General features: G+C 35.6%; 1 protein-coding gene across 1 annotated transcript in view; it reads left to right on the top strand.

Annotated features, from left to right (window-relative positions):
- Nucleotides 1–22,798: 22,798 nt before the first annotated feature.
- LOC138706383 (methanethiol oxidase-like) overlaps nt 22,799–25,380 on the top strand; it is a 36,929-nt gene continuing 34,347 nt past the window's right edge. The window contains exon 1 of the mRNA XM_069835606.1: nt 22,799–22,951. Coding sequence (XP_069691707.1) covers nt 22,936–22,951 — 16 coding nt within the window. The 5' untranslated portion in view covers nt 22,799–22,935. The remainder of the gene's footprint in view (nt 22,952–25,380) is intronic.

Here is a 25,380-nt window from a genome sequence, read left to right on the forward strand (position 1 = left end):
TGTACTCATGAAGAGACAAAGGTCGGACCCATAATGTAGAAAGATGTTGCTCACAGGTACATAATAAACGAGTTTTCACGTATATAATAAACGAGTTTTCACGTACATAATAAACGGGTTTTCACGTACATAATAAACGAGTTTTCACGTACATAATAAACGAATTTTCATGTACATAATAAACGAGTTTATGCTCGACCATGCCGAGATGTAGTAATTATACACTGGTAGCAGCCCTTTAATGGACCTCATTAAAGTACACCTATTCATTAAAGTTCAGGTGTTCCACCAATCAGAAAACAAAATTGTAGCAATATGAAAGCGCAAGTATCGATTACTCTCGGATATGCAATCGAAAGACAACTAGCGAAACGTCACGGAGGCTGGAAATCCAATACTGTAGCAGAAGGTTATGTTCTGTTACTATAATAATTAGCGTTAATTGTAAATAATATTCAAATAAATTCAATTTGTCATCTCGTTTTTCAACGTCTAAATCAATTTCCAGGTTGTATCAAGGTTAATGTTTATTTTACTTTCTAGATTATATCAAGGTCTATGACATTTGTTTCTAGGAAAAAATCAATACTTTCGCGTCTGCGCACATCTCACAATTTACGAGATATTGCACAAGGTCAGTTCCGCTCCCCAATCAGATAAGAATAACATGAATACTTCTGAATAATTTCAAGTTAGAAATATGGTCGAGCATAAAAAGTCGTATGAAACTTGCCTATAATGGTAATTAAGACGCTCGTATGGAAATTATGAAACTCGCTTGCGCTCGTTTCATAAACATACTCGTGTCTTAATATTACTACCATTATAGGCTCGTTGCATAATGTACTAATACAGGATTGAAGGGTAAGTATTATATACCTTCTAGGATACGATTCCTATAAGTATAACAAATAAAAAAGTCGAACAAAATTTTATTGGTTCGAGAATAGTTTTAGAGAAAAAAAATACGAAATTTTTATACGTACAAATTTTTTGACTCTGGATTTCATTGAAAAATTTAAAATACGTTTTGATTTCATGCCAGAATTGATAAAGTACGCAATTTGTGAAAGTGTTACAGTATTACCTCCATAAAAACAAGTACACATTTCGAATAATAGCGTGAAGAATATTGAAAAGTTAAATACGTCCGTAGCTGCGAAAGCTGGCAACACCGCCTCTAATCTCACAATCTGTCCGTTACGCTTCGCTTGTCCAGGTAGTTCAGTACTAACCTTGCCGACGTCAAGTTTACATTCAGCTGGAAGCAGAATAGTCACTGCAAGTGTAGTTGTAAGTAATTTAATTGTACAAGATGCCTTAGTTTTATAATAGCCACTATTTATACATGTTATTAATTTATGGCGAAATTGGTCAAAATGCCGTGCAGCTGCTCGTTTACACTAAGAAAGATTTTCTGACAGACGGACATCAAATGCAAGAACATTTGTGTTGACAATGCAGAGGGCTTTGGCCACGGAGTGTAACATCGAAAGACCGTAAGTTCAGGCATTATACAGCTTTAAAATAGGCCGGCAATAAGGACTATAAACAGCTGAAACAAGCAAAAAATACAAAAAAGAAAAACATAGCATTGGGCTTATAACTAAGGAGCGGATTCTTATGTAATTAAATATTATTTTTGCGTGTGATAAAACACAATTAACAAAGTTAAAAATTCCGAACATGAAGTTTCAAGTTTAAAACCCGAATTTTATTTCACATAAAAACACATATTTTCACAAAAAATTATGTAAATACATATTTTCAGGAAATCTATTATAAACACATAAATCTAGGAGTTTTTTTACTTAAATAATTTTTTACAAGAACTTTTAAACATTTTAAAACTAAATCAATTATGTCACTCAGAAGTACATTATGTTTTTAAGAATTCTTGGTTGCTTCGTGTTTCTAAGCGCTGTGTGGTGTATCCATGATCCAGTTTTGTAATAGTATCACCTTAAGTTCTGAGAACTGCTAGGCAGCATATCAGTGTTATTATTACAGAATAAATTAACATGGACAAGGAGGAGAGATCTTGCAACATATAATTAGGAATGTTTATTGTTGCTGGAGATGATTTCATTCCACGCTTCGTTTGTGGAACACAACAGATAAGAGCTCGGGTATGAACATTTTAATTTAAACAAATCTCTCGCCTCTCGCTCATGTCCATCAAGTAAGGCAATATATCTTGTTGTGATTCCCTGTTATCAGGCTTCGTCAATCGATATCTTTCAAGATATACTGAAAGATGGTTGTTTAAAAAACGATTTGGCTTTCCTATTAGCAAATCTAAGCTTTTTGTGTGACACCATAAAAAAAACTCGAAACATCCAAAAACCTGTTGTCTGAAACAGAGAGGTACGTGCCGTGGAAATTAAACTAGACTCGCTACCAGGTTCAGAAGCACAATTACTAAGGGACAAATTCCAGAACGTGTTTGGGAAAAACAGTGGATATATAAAAAAATGTGTAAAGTTGCTCAAGTATTGGAGGGTGTGCCTGTAGGTGAAATTGACGGTGTATGTATTTGTGACATTCCTCTCTTTAAATATGCACGTCTGACGTCCTGTGATGTGGGAAGATCGTTTTCACAGTATAAGTCGTTGTTCAGAGATAATCGGCATGCATTTGTGATGGAGAATTTGGAAATGACCTTTGTTGTTTACTGCAATTCTCGACTATCTACTAGCACTCAAGTGTGGTTGGTGAGAACCTAGTAACTTTTTTTTTCCAAGCTAAGTAAGGTATTTTTTCATATTTAAAACAAATATTTTTTTTTGTTTTTACCAAATATTTTCGTACTTTTTAGCACATAAAAAATAAATATATTTAAATTTTTAGCACATAAAAATCCGCTCCCTACTTATAACATATATTATTATTATCCTGATTAATTTAAATAAATGAAATTATATATATTTATATAAATCATATTTATATAAATGAAATTATTTTAAAATGGAACCAAATCTACACATCAGGAATCAAAATAACCAGTACTCTAACATTAAATATCTTACTCTATGCCGATGATCAAGTCATAATTTCCAATTCAGAGGATAATATACAAAGAGGATTGTATACATTAAATAAAATATTAAAAGATTTTGAGATGGAAATTTCAGCACAAAAATCAAAAGTAATGGCATTTTTAGGACAAGACCCAGTCAGAAGTAAGATAATACACAATAACCAATGCCTCGAACAAGTGCAAAATTTCAATTATCTGGGTTGTGAAATATCTTATCAAAATGAAAAAGATGTGAACAAGAAAATTACCAAATTTACACAAATTCTAGGAATAATAAACAATACATTAAAAGCTAAATTAGTACAAAAGTCTACAAGAACAAAAATATATAATACACTAGCATTACCCTCCCTTTTATACGGAAGCGAGATTTCGACATTAAAGAAAAAAGACATGGACAGAATCAAAGCAACGGAAATGAAATTTTTCAGGAGGACAGCAGGATATACTCTTTTAGACCGAAAAAGGAATGAAGAAATTTTAGAACAATTAGAAGTAGAGTCAGTAGAAGAAAAAATCAGCAGATACAAATTCAATTGACTAGATCATGTAAGAAGAATGGAAAATTCAAGAATCCCAAAAATTATGATGCAATATACGAGTAAACCTAGAGGACATCGTCGACCAGGAAGACCTTTAAGAAGACTGCTAGATGGGGCCGAAACAGGTCTACAGAGGCCTAATTTGTGAAGGATGATGATCCTGATTAATCAATCCGCATATTTATGTTGACATTGTGGTGGATGTTTTATTGTAATTTTTAAGTACGGTAGCATTAGACTCGCATTCGGGAGATCCCAGGTTCAAACTCCGTGGCAATCTGACTAGGATTTCTCATGGTTTCTCTCAGCCAGAAAGGCAAATGCTGTATTGCAAATTTACATATAATGCATGATTCATCACCACCTTAATTATCATTATCGTAACGTTCAATAGAAGCAGAATCTTATTAATAATCCACGGCCTACTGATAACTCTTATCCAAAGATTCTATACACACGATATAACCAATTTTTAGAAGCGTGTATAAAATAACTTAAATTAAAGGAAACAACACGTTTATTTCCGATGAAAGTAGCATCACGGAGGAAATTAAATATTTATATCCTTTCGCCCGTGCAATCCATGTTATTACTGTATATAAACTGAAAATCAGAAAGGAAGATAAAAAAATGTATGAATGTTTTACACTTTTCCCATTTTCCTCAGATATTTCAGGCATTGTTCTTTTTTAATTTAAACGATGTAAATAAGTTGAATAAGTACGCTTCTCGATGAAAAGCGCCACCGAAGGTATACCCTTGAAACACTAGTCGTGCAGTATCTCTATTAAGTGTTACGAATATATCACAGATGGCAGCTCGAGTATTGAACATTGGGAAGGATATTTATGGAGTCAAATGCGACTATTTTTGTATGATTGTACGGCTCAACGTTGAGTCGTACACATTTTCGTACAACTAAGTAGAAATTTCTTGAAATATTAAAAAAAGGAAATAAGACTATAGATAAAGTTCCTATATACTCGTACATTTGTAGTCTGACGTTCAAAGATATTCGACTTACGATTTTATGATCGTGTAAGAGAACTTTCCAACCACGGGATAAGTCAGAATCAAAGATATAAAATATTGACTAATATTGAAAGAGTTCCGCTAGTTCTCAATAGGTGGCACCATTATTGGGGCCGTTAAAAATGTCGGGGAAAATGATGATGTAGGTCAAGCATAAATTATTCTCATAATTGATAATATCAGCGGTTTCCAACTAGACTCAATGTTGTTTTTTTAATGTTTAATATTGGTCGACCAGCAAACTTGCTATACAGACCACTGTTAAATGATGGAATATAACATGCAGAATATCATGCTGAGGTTGGCTCTAAAGGCTCCTCTAATTAATTTAAATTAATTAATTAAACATTTTTGTGAATTATGTGAACAAAAATATGATGATTTTCTATGTTAAATTTATGGGGAGTCGTCAGTATCACTAAGAAGGATGTCTTGAGGGAGTTTCCTTTTAAGTCGAGATGGCTGACAAGATCTTGCTCCAATGTTATATGTCACAGCTCCAGGAACACCAGGAAGTTTGTTGAAGAAAGATTTTGACATTGAATGGATGTACTGTTCTAGTGGAAGAATTCCCAATTCTTGATGCAGTTGTTGATTTCTTACAAACCAGGGGGCATTTGTTGCAGTACGCAGGAACTTGTTCTGGAGAACGTGTAGGCGATGCATGTGTGTCTTATTTGCTGTCCCCCACACTGGCGCTGCATAAGTTAAAAGAGGTCGTACAAGCGAGGTGTAGAGTAGCATTGAACAGTCCAATCCAATTTGTGAACGTCTATTAACCAAAGGGTATAATTGTCGAATTCTAGAAGAGGTTAGTGTAACAATGCGAGTTATATGGGCAGTCCATGTAAATTTCGTGTCTAATAATATTCCCAAATATTTGACAGTTTCTTGACTAGAGAGCCATGTAACTTGTTCATTTAGAAGAACCAAAGGAGGTGGATTATGAATAGGCCTTAAAGAGAAGATTTTCAATGTTGTTTTACATTCAATAGAGTGGGATGGAAAAGTGAATTCTATAATGTGGGTATATTTATCTACGATTGGCGACACTGAGACTATTATCTTCGCCATCTATTCATAGAAATAATAACTAAAGAATCTACACTTACACTAACGAATTATCGATCACTATCGATTAGTAGGATCAGATATCTTTGAACGTCAGTGTACATTTATAGATATGTAGTAGCTATGAAGAGATTTGCATTGACTACAGTACCGGTAGAATCTAGTTCAAAGATATCTGGCCTCCGATTTTATGATTGTGTAAGCGAACTTTCTAATAACGGAAAAAGTCAGTATCTTTAACAAATTGACAAACTTTGAAATAGTTCCGCTAGTCCTCAATAGATGACACCATTATAGGGGAGATTGAAAAAAAGTGTCGGGGAAAATGATGATGTCAATTAAACATAACTTATTCTCATAATTGACAATATAAGCGGTTTCCAGCTTAACACAATGTTATTTTACAATCAGCAGAGAGTAATCAAATATTGAATTCTATAATGCGGGTATGTTTTTGTACGATTGGCGACACTGACTATTATCTTTGTCATCTATTTATAGAAGTAATAAATAAAGAAGCCACGTTTACACCAACAAATTATCGATCATTGTCGATTAGTAGGGTCAGATACCTTTGAACTCCAATATACACTGACGTTCAAAAGTATCCGACTTACTATTTTATGATCGTGTAAGCGAACTTTCCAACCACGGGATAAGTCAGAACCAAAGATAAAAAAAAATGACAAACTTTGAAAGAGTTCTGCTAGTTCTCAATAGGTGGCACTATAATTGGGACCCGCTAAAAAGTGTCAGGGAAAATGATTATGTAGATTAAGCATAAATTATTCTTCTAATACACAATATCAACGGTTTCCAGTCAAACTCAGTGTTGTTTTACAATCAGTATCGTGGGATGAAAAATTGATTTCTATAATACGGGTATATTGATCTACTATTGGCAACAGTGATTATTATCTTCGCCATCTATCCATAGAAATAATAACTACAGAATCCACACTTACACCAACAAATTATCGATCACTATCGATTAGTAGGGTCAGATACCGAACGCCAGTGTACATACAGTGACACCAGCAAGATTAAAGATATGCTTGTCACGAAATGCCGACCACTGATCTATATTCTTTCGCGGCAAGGATTATTAATCATGAAACACGAAACTTGTCCGTAGGAAAACTGTAATATCTTAGATCATCATCAAGAATAACAACTTACAGCTTATTAGCCAATATTGACTCTCCTTGAATGCACTGTTTTCCACTGGACTGTATTTCTTTGAATGGATTTAACTAAGTGACTATGCACATTATTCCATCGTCCGTGACAGGCCGCAGCATATTCTACGCGTATACATTTTGCCATACTCTAGTATGGGAACAGGTTGTCTCTCTCTCCGTTGTTTCTCTGTAGTCCTCAAATACTGGAATTAGCTGGTTTCAGAAATCATGGAAATGAAAAACCTATTAAAGTGATATTTATGTGAATAGATTGCAAGAAAAAAGCCAATTATTTATCAGGGTGATATGTACCTGACAGTCATAAGGTGATGTGTGAATTGAGGAACTAAAATGCCTCGCAAGTGAAAATCAATCTCATTGCTCAGTAAAAATACAGATAGAAGCTATATTAAAGAGTAAACGATACTTACTTACAAATGGCTTTTAAGGAACCCTGAAGTTAAAAATGTGTTGTGAATTCCATAATTTCTTCGTACAGATTTTTTTTTTTAGATTTTTAACTGCAAAATTATGTTTTACTTACGGACTTGTCGCAATGATTGTTACAAATCACGCCACTCTTGTAAATTCTTTAAGACTGTACATTAGGATGCATTATTAAACTGTAAAGAATCAAGTTCATAAAGTCGTTTGATTTGCAGTGGCGTAGCGTCAATGTAAGCTAAAAAGCTTAGCTTCCCCAGTTAATAATAATTTCATAATAAACCTGCAGATTATGGAGAAAATTATTTATTAATTTTAATAGAATTTATATTTACGCGTTAAATATTGTGATGCGGCAGCTCAGGATAATTTGTGATGCAGCAGTAAACAAGAAGCCTGCACACACCATCTTCCAAGCAGACCGATTTCTTCTGTGTAACCCACCCCGCAGATTTTCCATCCCTTTCTAACTAAACTACCCTAGTCGCAAGGCTCGCAAAAAGCTAGCTTTAACATTTAAAATAAGTAGTTTCCGAGTTATTCCTTTTCATCAGTTGTGTTCAGTTGAAGTGTTAGTGTGCATTGTGGCTCATATAATAAATAATGAGCGAAATAACAGTTCCTGACATTAATTTACTTGAATTTTTTAGGACAATTGTATTATCAAGACTGACTTACGAACAAAAGTGCGATTAAAAAAAAATGACCGACTCCCTTGCTGTCAATGAAGGACACAACCAAAAGACAGACGCATACTTACGTAATGATACTAATATTGTGATTTCTCTAAGTATGACAGGGAGTGAGCTAATGTTATACGTATACGTGTCTATTTGTTAAGAGATATGTGTAAACCGTGAAATCATATTTTACTACGTATCATTTGAGGTCATGCCTTATTGGTGTTACTTACGATGTTCCAACCAATCTTCGACTGCTGACTTGAAATTGACTACTATTTATTTAAGACTGTATTTTTGTAAGACGTTTCCTCATATTCCATGAAAGACAACTTGAGTTAGCTTCCCCTGCTCAAAATTTCATGCTACGCCACTGTTGATTTGTAACACTTGTGATAAGTGCGTAAGAATGATGTAATTTTAGTTAAAAATTGAAAAACAAAATCTGTAGAAAACAATTAACAATACATTTTTAGCTTCAGAACACTAGCCAATTAAAGAAATGACACTTCTGAATAGTTCATTCTCTATTTGTAATATTATTTTATGCTTTAAACTAAAGAAAAATATATTTTACTAACAACTTCACATTAGTGTAACTCTGAAAATATTGAGATTAGGACAAATGTTTATATGACATCTTTTGCTCAGAATGTCATCGAAAATAAAATCCGTAAGTGGCGGTAAATTCTCGTAAATCACCCTGTATATTCAGTTTCGCTGTTTTTTTTTTTTGGTGTGTATTGGTAGAGTGTAGTAGATAATCTTATTTAATGGAAATAATATCACTAATATTTTGGAGAAACAAGAAGTCCTCATTTTGTATCCATAATTATGACAAGGATCAGACATACAACGAAACAAAACTAATTTCATTACCTCAACTAGTCGTTATCTTGTGAACCGAGTCGCTCGCCCTCTGATCATGCGCACTGCCTCCTTTCTGGGACTTCTAGTGCGACAAAACTTTTTTTCTAAGACTGTACGTATTGCGTAGAACAAATAATGAGACTGGAATAATATTTTAGAAAAACAATGGAAGGTAGTTTGAAGGTTACCACTGCCAGGAAGAACACTGAAGTGAATTACGTTTCTGAAAATTATAACAGAGCTCTTTCCTTATCGCCACCACATTCAACTAGAAATGGAGAGCAGCTGCATAGACAGAAATACAGTAAAGTTATTCACTATTTGTGAAATTAGGTTACGATAGAATATTCAGCACCATAAAGTAAAAACCCAACATGATTAAAATGTTAGTTGCCGCTAAATAGCCAAGCCTAATTAGCACCATGTGGATGATGATGCCCACAGCTGTGACGTGAGCAGACTGTATGAATGTGGTTGGGTGTGGTTTAATGGTGTTGACAAGAAGAGCTTTTGTCACGATAGTTTTACACGTACATGTATTAATTACATACAATAAGGAATGGTCACAGATCTAAAAGTCCCGCGCTGTGGCGTCGTGGTCTTAGGGTACGTACACATTGGAGCAACGATAAACGATAAAAGAAACGACCTAGCAGCGCTTTGGTATTATCAAAGAATCAAGTGTTCATATATTCTTCCACTAGAACAGTACATCCATTCAATGTCAAAATCCTTCTTCAGCAAACTTCCTGACGTTCCTGGAGCTGTGACATATAACATTGGAGCAAGATCCTGTCAGCCATCTCGACTTAAAAGGAAACTTCCTCAAGACATCTTTCTTAGCGATACTGACGACTCTTCATAAACACAGAAAATCATCATCACATTTTTATTCTCATAATTCACAAAAGTGATTAATTAACTAATTTAAATTACTTAGAGGAGCCTTAAAAAAAAGAGCCAACCTCAGAATGATATTCTATATGTGATATTCCATAATTTAATAATGATCTGTATAGCAAGTTTGCTGGTCGACCAATAAATAATAATAATAAAAAAGTGTTCATATCGGAGCAACGAGGACGCGGGAAGCGAACATGTTGATTTATCAGTAGAAGATATTCTACACATCCACTTAATGAAAGAAGATATATAGAAAATATCAGCTGCTAGGTTCAAGGTTAATATAACTTAAATACGTACAAAATTTAACCCATTTCTCATCCCGAAGCTAGTATAAATTCTTTGTGATGTGATTGGTTCTTGTGATCACATAACCTATTACGAATAAATACACAACTGATCAATTTATCAATATCTACAACAATTAATTTAATATGCCGAAATAATCATAAATCGATTAATACTCGGATATATTGATAACCACCGGTATTTATACAGGTTAATATTATCTTAATCAGAGATCATATGAATGACAAGAGCGAAGAAAATGAATTTTTTCTTTTTCGTCGCTTCTATCGTGTATCTTCGCTTTTATCGTTACTCCAATATGCACACCTCAATGACAATGCATGCTTCAGTTCTCTCTGATATAGCATCGCTGCTTCTTTTATCGTTTATCGTCGCTCCAACGTGTACGTACCCTAAGGGTACATACACGTTGGAGCAACGATAAACGATAAAAGAAACGACCTAGCGACGCTTTGGTGTTATCAAAGAATCAAGTGTTCATATCGGAGCAACGAGGACGCGGGAAGCGAACCTTTTGATTTATCAGTAGAAGATATTCTATGCATTCACTTAATGAAAGAAGATATATAGGAGATATCAGCTGCTAAGTTCAAGGTTAATATAACTTAAATACGTACAAATTTAAACCAGTTTCTCATCCCAAAGATAGTAGTCTATAAATTCGTTGTGTTGTGATTGGTTCTTGTGATCACATAACATATGACCAATAAATACACAACTGATCAATTTGTCAATATCCATGACAATTAATTTAATATGCCGAAATAATAATAAATCGATTAATATTCGGATATATTGATAACCATCGGTAATTATACAGATTAATATTATCTTAATCAGAGATCATATGAACGACAAGAGCGAAGAAAATGAATTTTTTCTTTTTCTTCGCTTCTATCGTGTATCTTCGCTTTTATCGTTACTCCAATATGCACACCTCAATGACAATGCATGCTTCAATTCTCTCTGATATAGCATCGCTGCTTCTTCTATCGTTTATCGTCGCTCCAACGTGTACGTACCCTTAGGCATCCTGCGTAGGACTCGCGTTACGGAATGCACGCTGATTCGGGTCCCCATTGGGGAAGAAATTTTCTCATGAAATTTCTGTCAGTGTATGGGACCGGTGCTCACCCAGCATCGTGATGCACTTGGGGAGCTCCGATAGGTAGCGAAAATCGGGTATCGCGAACCATCTATAACGGCTGGGGGGATCATCGTGCTAACCACACGATACCTCCATTCTGGTTGGATGATCGTCCACCTCTCCTTCGGCATGTAGACGTGAGGACAGCAGCCGGCTGGACGGTCTTGGCCCTTCATGGGCTGTAGCGCCATCTAAAAAATGTTCACGCTTTTCATGTTTTAATGACAGTTTTCTTTCCTCTAGATATTATTTTCAGTTAGCTCATAAAATTAACAAACAGCATTTCTTAAACATCTACACATATTACTAATTAATAGTTATTTATGCAACAAGTGGATAATCTTGACTTTATATGGCGAATTAGCTCAACAAATGACACTGTATGTAAAATTATCCTTTAGAGTTCGGACGAAGATAGACTCGAAGATAGATTATCGTGAAATGTGAACTAGAAAACCTTCAATTTAGTTTATTATTTAATTATATGTAAGAATAAATAACAAGTGATTAAGATTTTTTATTTTGATTGCAATATTCCTATTCATTTTTGAGTAGTTTAGTTTGGTGAAATGGAAATAAATTAAGCATGATTTAACTTCCGTATTTAAGTTAAATTACAATTAGTTAATTGTGAATTAGTAACATGTGGGTAAAATCGATCCTAAATCTTCTTCGCTTTGTTTCATCCCTGTTGACTACTCACAAATAGACCATAATCAATTCTCATAAATCCTGTCCTATCGTCAAATTCTGATCCTCACAACTTATTGACGTACAGAAGGCGGTGAAATTGTTTAGTTTAAGGCTGGTTCACAATAAATCGGGAACGAGAGCGAGAACGAGAATTGGAAACGGAGGACATGAAAGATTTTTGATTCACAATAAACCGAGAACGGAAGCGATTATGCATATCGATATGTATGTCAATAACGATATGTAAAGTCGATATTATGCATTCTGATGTTATATGTGTATAATTGACCAATGCCGTTCTTTCATGAGAATAAACCAGTCAACATAAACACAGGTTAACCAACTTCATAATTTATGACAGAGAATATTTAAGAATTAAATTCATGTGGTAATCTGGTCACATATACACGTAGCAAATATTAAAAGTGATTTTATTGAATTTCCGAGTTAATTAGAAATGATACATGGAGAAGAAATTACGTTATGGCCTCCTTGCTACAAAATATACGACGATCAAATAGCTTATCATGGCAACAGAATGTATCTAGTAGGCTGTTATCGGAAATGAGAACAGCAAAGTTGAAACTTGGGCAACCTCACGTTCCCGTTCCCGGGCTCCGGCAAGCTTCTCGTTAATTCACATTTAAATATACACATTTTAACAATTTTTCCGTTCTCGTTCTAGTTCTCGTTTCCGGTTTATTGTGAACCAGCCTTTAAGGCTTGTTCACAATAAACCGGGAACGGAAACGGCAACGAGAACGAGAACGGAAATATTGATAAAATAATAGCACATTATGCAAGGAGCCTATAATTGTAGTAATTAAGACGCGAGTATGTTTGTTTATGAAACGAGCGCAAGCGAGTTTCATAATTTTCTTACGAGCGTCTTAATTACCATTATAGGCAAGTTTCGTACGACTTTTTATGCACGACCATATTTCTAACTTGAAATTATTCATAACTATTCATGTTATGGTCAAGTGAGGAGCGGAACTGAACTGAATTGTGAGATGTGCGCAGACGCGAAAGTATTGATTTTTTCCGAGGAACGAATGTGTCATTGACCTTGATATAATCTAGAGAATAACATGAACATTAGGCTTGATATAACCTGGAAATTGATTTAGAATTGAAAAACGAGATGACAAATTGAATTTATTTGAATATTATTTACAATTAACGCTAATTATTATAGTAACAGAACATAACCTTCTGCGACAGTATTGGATTTCCAGCCTCCGTGACTTTTCGCTAATTGTCTTTCGATTGCATATCCGAGAATAATCGAGACTTGCGGTTTCATAATGGTACAATGCTGATTTCTCTTTGGCTGAACAACTGAATTATAATGAATAGGTGTACTTTAACGAGGTGCATTAAAGGGCTACTACCAGGTGTATAATTACATTTCGGCATGGCCGAGCATAAATGTACAGGGACATCATTTTATTTTTACATGCATTTTTATTGTACCTGCATTTCTGAATGTACTTCACTCTCACCCCTTCACTAATGTCCTTGCTCCCGTCAGACACACAAACTTACGGCCGCTGTTGCATTCGAAGTCTTCAAGCATTGAAGTAAACACTGCAGTGTATAGTGTGTTTCATAAATATGGTTGCGTTTTCCATAGAAGAAAGAACCTATATTAATAATATCGTACTAAAAAATTATATTCAAGAAACCATAAATTGAATTTCAGAGAATATGCTTCAAAATGTTTTTAATAATATGCGCACTGAATTGAAGCCTGCATTGTAATGAACCGCAACCATTTCAGCAACTTGTTTAAAAATTCAGATTAGCTTTTTTTGAATTGAGGTGGCTAGAAGCAAAGGAATGCTAGTGACATTTGTAATAACATGAGTTAAGTGCATCCAGTGTAAGCAAAAGTATCTAAAATTTTAGTGGCAAAGGGATATTTTAATCGCATCACACATTAAAATTTAAATAAAAAATTTCACCGATTTTACGAAAGCTTAAATATTTAAACCCCATTTTCTCAAAAGTAACTTAAGTGCACTTACAGCCCTTTACTTATGACTCCCTCAATTTAAATGCACTGTCTATATTGTATGATAACATCAATAATTAATATGCTAAATAAAGTAGACATTACATAACGAACATAGCCTCCTGAAAAGTTGAGTTTTTGAAAAAAAAAAATGTTTCTACTCTACTGTATTTTGATAAATTCCGTAAAAGTGGTGATCAAACTGAAAATCGTAATATCGTATTTCCCTACAACATAAATGGATACACTACTTTTCTCTCCTCCTATACCTAGTAAAATGATTTGTTTACATATTGCACTAGTAACATCAAACTCCTGTAATGGAAGGGGGCAACAGTGTTTCTGAGTATAGCCAGGTTAATGTTAAAAATGTTGGTAAAAATAAAGTGATGTCCCTGTATTTAAATGTGAGCGTTCACAATAATTAATTGTGAATCCTCACATTTAAATACATTTATTTTAACAATATTTCCGTTTTCGTTCTCGTTCTCGTTGCCGTTTCCGTTCCCGGTTTATTGTGAAGCAGCCTTTACTCTTACGAATGGTAATTGCTGAATAACAATAAAGCATGTTTTACAGCAGTGACATTCAAGTAGATGCGAGCAGTCTTGAAAGCCGTGGCACTGAGGAGAGGGCTTGTAGTTCGGAAGCCTCTAACGTAAACGAAACACATTATGACTGAGGACATTTCGTTTAGCACTCCGTTGTGTTAGTTTTGCATCTTCGCTTCCGTAATTAGCAGGATCGAGTCCGCACACCACATCCGTTGCTTGTCAACTGGAGACAATTAGCTCTGCCTCTAGAACTTACGAAGTCATGGAGCAAACAGCTCACATTTCAAGATAATCTATCTTCGAGTCTTGTAGTTCCTTGACAGTCCAAACTCTAAAGGATAATTTTACATAAAGTGTCATTTGTTAAGCTAATTCGCCATGTAAAGTCATTCACCAAAATTTGTAAGAAGATATTACCTACAGGTATATTTAACTATTTTTTATTAGCATCATCTTACGTAGAAACTAAATGACCTTTTCTTCTCAAGTCACTTAAAATTAGATGTTGGTAAACATAATACATAGTGCCATCGACCTCGGCCGGGATCGAACCCAAAACCTCGAGCACGGAAGGCTAGCGCTATACCGACTGCGCTACCCAGGGTGTTTAAAAATACGGGGCATAATTTCAGGTATGTATTTCCCAAATGTAGACAATCAAAATAGTTAATTACAACATGTGTCCGAAAATGCTTCATTTCCGAGTTATGGCCTTCACAACATTGAAATTCACCGGAACGTTTTTCTTTCCGCAGGTCGTTGCCGTCAAAGGAGACATTAAGAGGGCACTCTGACAGTTCATTCCGAGGCGAAGGTTACATTCAGTGTTGTGTAGGCGTTAGACTGTGCGACATGTATTCAAATCAAGAGCTGGCAGAGATACACTTCATGTACGGTAAGGCGGACGGCAATGCTGCGCTGGCTCGTCGTTTGTACCAGGAGAGGTACCCACAGCGACAATGTCCAGATCGGAAGACATTTGTACGTCTCCATTACCGTCTGTGCGAGTATGGAAAATTTAACTCTCCTGGTTTGGGAAGGGGACGACCAAGATCTACAACTCCAGAAGTACAGGAGGAGATTCTGGAGGCTGTGAACATGACTCCTTCTATCAGCACACGAAGGGTAGTGTTGCAAGTCAATGTTCCTCATACGACTGTCTGGAGCCATTTAAAATCATTGGTTTATTCGTCTCCGGTGCCTGATTTGGAATCCCTTCGGAATCGAATTTTGGCATGTTCTGAGGACATACGCAATACTTCTGGAGTTTGGAATCGTGTTCGCAGGTCAATGAGACATCGATGTGAGGTCTGTATTCAAGCAGGAGGTGGACATTTTGAACATCTTCTGTAATGACAACGACCTGCGGAAAGAAAAACGTTCCGGTGAATTTCAATGTTGTGAAGACCATAACTCGGAAATGAAGCATGTTGTAATGAACTATTTTGATTGTCTACATGTGGGAAATACATACCTGAAATTATGCCCCGTATTTTTTAAACATCCTGTATAGTATCGAATACCTTTCTTTGGATGGAAAATACAACAATAAAGAGAAACATTCTACTTCAAAACTTGATTCAAGTAGACGTAATTGTATTTTTTCTCGACCTATGTATAATGTTGGTATATTCCAATATTCTGTCTAACAATTGCCAACAGCAATCACTCTTCTGCATTCGAGAAATATAAAAATGACTGACGCCGCAAGATGCGGAAGAATAATAATTACTGTTCAAATATCCACAGAAGTTCACACCTGTGGAGTAACGGTTAGAGCGTCTAGCCGCGAAACCAGGTGGCCCCGGTTCGATTCTCGGTCGGGGCAAGTTATCTGGTTGAGGTTTTTCCGGGGTTTTCCCTCAACCCAATATGAACAAATGCTGGGTAACTTTTGGTGTTGAACCCCGGACTCATTTCAACGGCATTGTCATCTTCATCTCATTCAGGCGCTAAATAACCTAAGATATTGATAAAGCGTCGTAATATAACCTACTAAAAATCCACAGAAGTCCCAATAGTCGTTAAAGCAAAAATGAAAAGTGTTCTTGAAAAGAATTATGGGTTAAATGTGATGTGCTATATACAAAATGCACTGTAAGATTCACAAAGCTGTGTCGTTCACTTGCTGATACAGTAAGGGATACTATATCATATTAAATTCAAACGTTTGAGATGGGCAGGGTATGTAGCACGTATGAGCGAATCCAGAAATGCATATAGAGCAGGGGTCGTCAGCACAGAGCACGCTGGGGCTAGCCTCTCTTACCCGCGGAAAACGCAGTGCACTATAGTGCTCTCGTAGCTGCTAGCGGGTATGCTCTCTATCTCTCCCTGTTGCACGACAGTGCACACGGGGCGGCACCGCGTACCTGTTGCACATTTCAGTGAGTGCTGACGACCACTGATATACAGGGACATCATTTTATTTTTACTTGCATTTTTATTGTACCTGCATTTCTGAATGTACTTCACTCTCACCCCTTCACTAATGTCCTTGCTCCCGTAAGACACACAAACTTACGGCCGCTGTTGCATTCGAAGTAGTGAAGTAAACACTGCAGTGTGTTTCATAAATATGGTTGCGTTTTCTATAGAAGAAAGAATCTATATTAATAATATCGTACTAAAAAATTATATTCAAGAAACGATAAATCCAATTTCATAGAATATGCTTCAAAATGTTTTTAATAATATGCGTACTGAATTGAAGCCTGCATTGTAATGAACGGCAACCATTTTCAGCAACTTGTTTAAAAATTCAGATTAGCTTTTTTGAATTGAGGTGGCTAGAAGCAAAGGAATGCTAGTGACATTTGTAATAACATGAGTTAAGTGCATCCAGTGTAAGAAAAAATATCTAAAATTTTAGTGGCAAAGGGATATTTTAATCGCATCACACATTAAAATTTAAATACAAATTTCACCGATTTTACGAAAGCTTAAATATTTAAACCCCATTTTCTCAAAAGTAACTTAAGTGCACTTACAGCCCTTTACTTATGAGCCCCTCAATTTAAATGCACTCTCTATATTGTATTTTTTTTATTTTATTGGGTTATTTTACGACGCTGTATCAACATCTAGGTTATTTAGCGTCTGAATGAGATGAAGGTGATAATGCCGGTGAAATGAGTCCGGGGTCCAGCATCGAAAGTTACCCAGCATTTGCTCGTATTGGGTTGAGGGAAAACCCCGGAAAAAAACCTCAACCAGGTAACTTGCCCCGACCGGGAATCGAACCCGGGCCACCTGGTTTCGCGGCCAGACGCGCTGACCGTTACTCCACAGGTGTGGACTCTCTATATTGTATGTTAACACTAATAATTAATATGCTAAATAAAGTAGACATTACATAACGAACATAGTCGCCTGAAAAGTTGAGTTTTTGAAAAAAAAATGTTACTACTCTACTGTATTTTGATAAATTCCCTAAAAGTGATGATCAAACTGAAAATCGTAATATCGTATTTCCCTACAACATAAATGGATACACTACTTTTCTCTCCTCCTATACCCAGTAAAATGATTTGTTTACATATTGTACTAGTAACATCAAACTCCTGTAATGGAAGGGGGCAACAGTGTTTCCGAGTATAGCCAGGTTAATGTTAAAAATGTTGGTAAAAATAAAGTGATGTCCCTGTAGAATGTTAGATGGGATACCGGAGGGAAAAAGACCTTTGGGGAGACCGAGATGTAGATGGGAGGATGATATAAAAATGGATTTGAGGGAGGTGGGGTATGATTGTAGAGACTGGATTAATCTTGCTGAGTATAGGGACCGATGGCGGGCTTATGTGAGGGCGGCAATGAACTTACGGGTTCCTTAAAAGTCATTTGTAAGTAACTACAAATAGTTTTGCCAAATATGACAAAGCAAGGGAAATCATTTTGCGACAGAAATAGCCCTATTTCTTTTTTAAGACTCTAGACAACACTCCTTATCGCCACAACAGCGAAAACATTGTGTCGTGTCTTGTTTTTTTCTTCATATCCTTGAGCGTACGAGCTTATAATACTAATTACTGCATGTGTCGCATTTTAAAACTTCCGAACTCCTGTCTCGCCCACACACTTGATTATAAGGAGGAAAAGCATACACATGATCATGGATGAGCAACTCGTGCTCCCAAAGTGCTAAAAAACCTTGAAAGAGAGAAAGACAGACGGAGCCAGCCGCAGCAGTTACAAGTTGTTTGTAGTTTCGCTGAAAAAGCCACGGTGAGCTCTGGCGGCTCATGCAGGTGGTCGTGATATCTATTCCATGATTTGAATTTCAGAATGACGCATAGTACAATAAACACATACAATGAACACATAACAAAATTATATTATTTTCTAGCGTTGTAAATTAGTTTACTACTGGAAACACACACTGAATAGGCTACAACCTTTTCAAGATACAACAAATAGAGCTGCAACATTTATTTATTTGTTAATATATCTTATTATATGTCTTATTTGAAACGTAGAACGATAGAATTTACAAGTCTTTAATCATTAAAGAGTATTCCTCTGTTCTCAGGAAGGTAATAGTCTGTATTCGCAGACAATAACAAATTCAAGGAAGTATTTTTTACATGTCACGGCAGATGAAATAAGCTTACTTCTGAGCTCTTTCTTTACTTTGAGAGCTTTTACGCTTCTTTCTTGTATTAAACTCTGCCTCAAGCACATACAGTATATATGGAAGCAAAGAATATATTTGGAAATTCTGACTTAAGCAACATTACGAACAGTTCGATTCCTGATTTTGCTGGAATCTGAGTGGCGTTCTGTTTTGTAGATTTATTAATTCAAGCTATAAATTTTCAGGATTTTCTATCCGCGGAAGCAAAAAGATTTCAGAAAAATTTCGATTCCTTGTTAATTGTCACTGTTTCTCCAAACTTACCAGTGAATTCTGCTGTAGATCTTGAAGTAGGATCTTATATTTGATAAGCAGACTTTCTTATCACTCTTCAAGATAGTTTATAGTCAAAGAAAGTGAAGTTGTCTATGTTCTACATGATACTGCCACATTTCAAATTTATCCATAAATGTTCTTAGCTAGTCGATTATATGTCGTGCAATTCTGTAATTCGCACGCACAACGTGCTAACGATATTTGATATCAGTCTCACCTTGTTGATATCTCATTTTTACCTTTAGCTTTTCTAAAGCAGATGCAGACAGTATTTCTTTACTAAAACCTTCACTGTTTATTTGTAACATAAAATGTCATGCGTAAGAAAGTGTAATAGAATACAAGCTTTACCTCTATTCTTAATAAAAAAAATTCTCTTTTTACTCGTAACTAAAGGGAAATGATCTGGGAATTATATTGTTTTTCACTTAAAACGAGCCGCCACTTACTGCAGACGCGATCGGACTTGTGTCTTGAAAGAACCGCACACAGACAGTACAGCTAGTACAGAGTCCGTTCTACCTGCACTGAGATTATGTTGACACTTTCAGCGTATTCCGAATCTCACCGGTCCGGTGGCATCAACGACGTCACGTTGCAGCGAAATAAGGAACAAAACTGCTGGAAGGATCGATGGCTGTCATGGCGACTGTACAAGTTGTTGTCTGTGCTACGCTAGCAAAATTTTGTGAAATTTTTGTACTGCCATCTCGTTCAAAGAAAAGATAGCATAAACAATTTATTTCTTGAACCAATAGTAATAACTGGTCCGTTGACATGTTCGCTCATAAGCCATTAACATATTGTTTTTACGTTGTGGTCATTACAAACAATACAGCAGAACTAAAGCAGAACACACCGCCATGACACAACAGTCCATGATGTTATTCGTCTGCTAATTCCCGCCCTATACAAGAACCAATCAGATTCACTGATGGCGGCAGATGGAGACTGCCACCACCTCTGCAAGTTGATGGCACCGGTGCGACACAGGTGGAGCATCAATGACGTCATCGGTGGAATTCGGAACACCGTGATGCCATCGGATTGCTCACCGGTGAGATTCGGAATACGCTCTTTGAGAGCACGAGTTGCCCACCCATGCACATGATCATTCTTACTTGCTAGCATTGGCCCTTCTTTTTATTCTGTTGCCTGACAGTGGCGAAGCTAAGATGCAAATACTGGGTAGGCTGAAAAAATCTGCTTACCTTATATCTTTCCAAACAGCAGATGTTTCTCAGCTTCTCTGGCGAAATGTTTTGTGATACAGGCCCTACAAGAAGATGACGACTACTCATTTTTACACCCAAACAAAATGCAGGTATAACAATATAACTTATTTTTCTCAGAGCACGCTCTTGCCAAGGATATTTCTCATACCATGGAAATTGAAATTTCCTTATTTTGTCTTCCTTCATCGCTATTTTAATACGTAAATGTGGTGTCGATCTCCTATCTTTGTAAGCTCATTTTGTTTCATACATCCAACTTGAAAATAATATTTGTCTTTTAAGGGGCGATGAACACCATCGCATGCAAAAATTTAGTGAAATTAATTTTTTTATATCTCAGCTACTATAAAAGCTAAATGAACAAAATTTTCATGCTTAATATACATTGCAGTAGAGCATCGATTTTCCGAAAATCGATCAACCGAAACATCGGTTAACCGAAAGCATTCCAGCACCAAATTCAAATTTGCGCCTACGCCATGTAGAAGTTTCGCTAGCGCTGTTTGCGAGATTTAGCGGCAAAAAAAAAAAAACGAGTCTCAGCACTGAAGCAAAAAAAAAAAAAAAAAAAAAAAGGACTTCTTTTCCTAAACTGTAGGCCTACTTTAGTGACCATTTTGAACTTGTCAAACTAGGCTAGTCAGTTCTCTGTGTTATTTGTGAGACGCGTGATAAAATATATACTGCATGTACAGTTTTGTGTTTAATATCAGTGTTTCTTTGTTTCATACTGCTCTTATGACACCGGTATAATTTGTTTTCGTAAATGATCTGTTATCCGAAAAATCAGTTATCCGAACATCCCCTGTCCCCAGTTGTTTCGGATAATCGATGCTCTACTGCAGTGGTTGCCAAACACCACGAAATTGTGACGTAATAGAAATGCAACCCGCACACCACTATCGCAGGGAGAGGGGTGGAGTGGGTATCTCCTCAGGTAATGCAGTGAATAACAGTGCAGAGACGGACTGTCCCCAAAAAACAAAAGCAATATAATATTCTTTTACTTATTAACTACACACACTTTTTTCCGTATTAACTTTTATCCTCCTATTCATTATTTTTGTAATATTAATAAAATAAAATATATTTTCTTATTTACCATAAAAAGAACGTGTACTTTACATCAGCAGATATTTGAAATTAGAAAAACATACCAGGCTGGTCACAAAGTTGTAAACTACACTACATACTTAAAAAAAAAGTCGAAGTATTTCACCCCGATTAAGACATAGAAGCCGTTACTTTTTATTATTTGTTTATTAATTAAATATTCAAATTATATTGCATACGTCGAAAAGAAAGTCGAAGTATTTTATTCCGGTTAAGACATAGAAGCCGACACTTTTTATTGTTCGTTTATTAACAAAATATTCAATTTACAGGTAAGGGCGTGGTAGTCTTTATATTAAGAAGAATAATGACAACGTACATTGTTCTTTTATACTTCATTTAAAATTTTACAACAAATTAACTATCTCATATTTTTGTCTTCACAAAGGAAATACTTTTGCTCCCATCCTCCTTAAAATTAAATTTTCTGTTTTGGAAAAGACATCGAAACATTTTACCGTACACACTTGTGTACGTCCGCTGCTGAAAAAGTCTTGTCTTATATCGAAGTGAAGGCTGTAAACAGAGGGTGGGGGTATGATGCCATGGCTACGGTTGAGTGGAGGCAGGGGCATGTCTCGCGACACAGCTTTTGGCGATCACTGCTCTACTGTATTACACTTTATAAAACACAATAATGGACCTAAAATTGATCCCTGGGGAACTCCATGTATACTATTTCTAAATTGTGAATACCGTAAGTAACTTTGTTACTATTTGGTATATTTATATCCACTTCTCGTTTTCTACTGTATTTAGTAAGATGTAATTGTAAATCGTTTGACCAGGGATGGTCTCCTGTAAGACGCAGACGTACCAAGAGTAAAAGTCGACGCCAGGAATCGAACTGTGGCTCTGACCTACCACAGAGGTCCATTAGATGTAATATTTACTTAATCTGCACTGCAATCAAATGACTTGTCAGATGCTGTGTCATTAAGTGCACTGAAGTCTCTTTCGGTCTCGCTGACGAAATATTCCGCTGTATGTTGACATAGAAAGTAGAAGTAAACAAAATGTGATGAAAAGAACTATTAAAGCGCGGTATCAACGAGATAGCGAATGTAGCTTAGTAGTGTCATGTTAACCGGCAGAATCGTCAAGGTTAAAATTATCTTTAAGAGGCTGATGTGGAGTGAGTCGATAGTCAGTTGTTTGCCGTGTTCGTGCGAGTGCTGCGCTAGACAGAAGGATTATGCAGTCCCATAAAGGTTAGTGCTACAGTCAGTTTCAACAGATTGTATTGGTGTGCATGAGAAATGTATCAATCCCAAAATACGTAGAGTTGAGAGTAATAATAATAATAATAATAATAATAATAATAATAATAATAATAATAGTTTTATTTTCCCTGGCAGAGTTAAGGCCATCAGGCCTTCTCTTCCACTCAACCAGGATCAAATCACATACAGAAAAATGCATACCGGTATAAAAATATTAACTTAAAAATAATAATAAACATAATTAAGTAAAAAAGAGAGATTGAATACATATACACAATCAGTATTAACTTTAAAATAACAATAATAAAAAATATATATAATAAAAAAGAGACTGAATACATAATCACAAACAGGAAAATACATTCTAGTATACAAGTATTAACTTAAAAAAAAAGAATTAATACATATGAATATAATCTCACAACTAAAGGAATAGTACTGTTCTCCAACCAGGAGATCAACCGGGGAATGAATGTGCTTACTATTGCGTCATCTATTGGAACGAAGTAGATAGACGATATTACCGTTATAACGTCAGTTTAAAAACCATGCGCTCTCCTGCATATGTTATTTCCTGTATGGAGAGATTAAAAGACCAGGAGATTAACCGTGATCTAATTTTGTAACTAGGGTAGTATCAATATGTGTGATCAATATTATGGTTTGTGCTGTGAGAGCTAGCCAATAGAGATAAGAGTACCCACGTGTGTGACCTTATGACATCTTATGACATCAACATTCATTCACAGCATTATCCCGCTTCGTCTCAGTCCCCGAAGACTTTCTTGTGGTTGGAGTACAGTAGAATTAGTATGATCAGCACAGCACGTGTTACATTGAGACAATGACAATTACCTAGATATTAGTGTTAATGGAAAAAATAAAGTAATGACTGTGTAAAATGATGATAATAATAATAATAATAATAATAATAATAAATAAAAATAATACGTAGCTACTATAAAATTCCTCGGTAGTAAAAATCTTGGAATAAAAAGTTTAAAATAAAATTTGTATGATCTTCTTGCAACAAGTTAATGCAAAGGTCTCAGTCAGTGGCGGCTCGTAATCAGATGATACCAGGAGTTTATCTTTTAGCAACGTCCATTAAATTCACAATCGATATTTTAATGAAAAACTTAACGAGTCTCAGCATTTGTGTTAGTCGATATATATGTAACGCAAGCAACTGCGCCAAAGTGCATGGTTCAAACATTAATTTTTGCTTCATGCAAACGAAAACAAAACACTCGCCTTGCATTAAACTTGTTCACATGTTTGTTTATTTGTCGACATGAAGTTGTTTTTGGTGTCATCATGCCATGGAATCTTGAAGAGCAGAATTAGAAATTAATTATTATCTCCCTTAAAAATGTCAAAATGTAGACTTTCATTTGCAATTGAAGACTTCAGAGCCATAGTGGGCCAAGCGCCATACATTAAAAATGGAGGAAACAAGAGTAAAAATTAAATGATTACCATAATTCAATGAAACATGTAGCAAATAATATAAAGTATGAACATTAAAACTAAATGAAATGTCAATCTTCATTAAACTATGGTATTCAAAGCAATAGTGGGCCAAGCGCCATATATTAAAAACGGAGAAAACAAGAGTGAAAATTAAATAATTACCATAATTAAATAAAACATATAGCAAGTAATATAAAGTATGCACATTAAAACTAAATGATAATGATGTCAATCTCCATTAAACTATATTATTCACTTAACTATAACTCTTCCTTTCTTCGTTTTTAGTAAATGGCGCTTGGCCCACTATGACTCTGAACCCTTCAAATATACTTCATTCGAACACCATTGAAGAAAATGAATTGTCCACACGTGTGGAGTAACGATTAGCTCGTCTGGCCGCGAAACCAGGTGGCCCAGGTTCGATTCCCGGTCGGGGCAAGTTACCTGGTTGAGGTTTTTTCCGGGGTTTTCCCTCAACCCAATATGAGCAAATGCTGGGTAACTTTCGGTGTTGGACCCCGGACTCATTTCACCGGCATTATCACCTTCATCTCATTCAGACGATAAATAACCGTAGATGTTGATAAATCGTCGTAAAATAACCTACTAAAAAAACGAATTTGCGAGACGTTGAATTTTGTTTGTTATGCACAAGGATACCTTTTTTTATAATTTAATTATAAATAGTCATCATCACGAATGGTTTAGGTTTAGATTCCTTTGTGTCTAATTCTATGTCTCAGGTTGTTCTTGATTTCACTATCGTTGTCCAGGTCTTCCTTTATCTCGGTACCCTTTAGGTTGCTATTGGAATCCCCGTATAGCCCAATATTTGAAATACGGTACGCAACTCAAACGTTATTCATTTTGGTATCGTTGAATTTGAAAGCTTGGAATTTGTCAACATTCAGTTAAACATTATAGATTTATTAATTTGTCCT

This window comes from Periplaneta americana, chromosome 1 (assembly GCF_040183065.1).
Source record: "Periplaneta americana isolate PAMFEO1 chromosome 1, P.americana_PAMFEO1_priV1, whole genome shotgun sequence".
NCBI classification, from domain to species: domain Eukaryota; kingdom Metazoa; phylum Arthropoda; class Insecta; order Blattodea; family Blattidae; genus Periplaneta; species Periplaneta americana.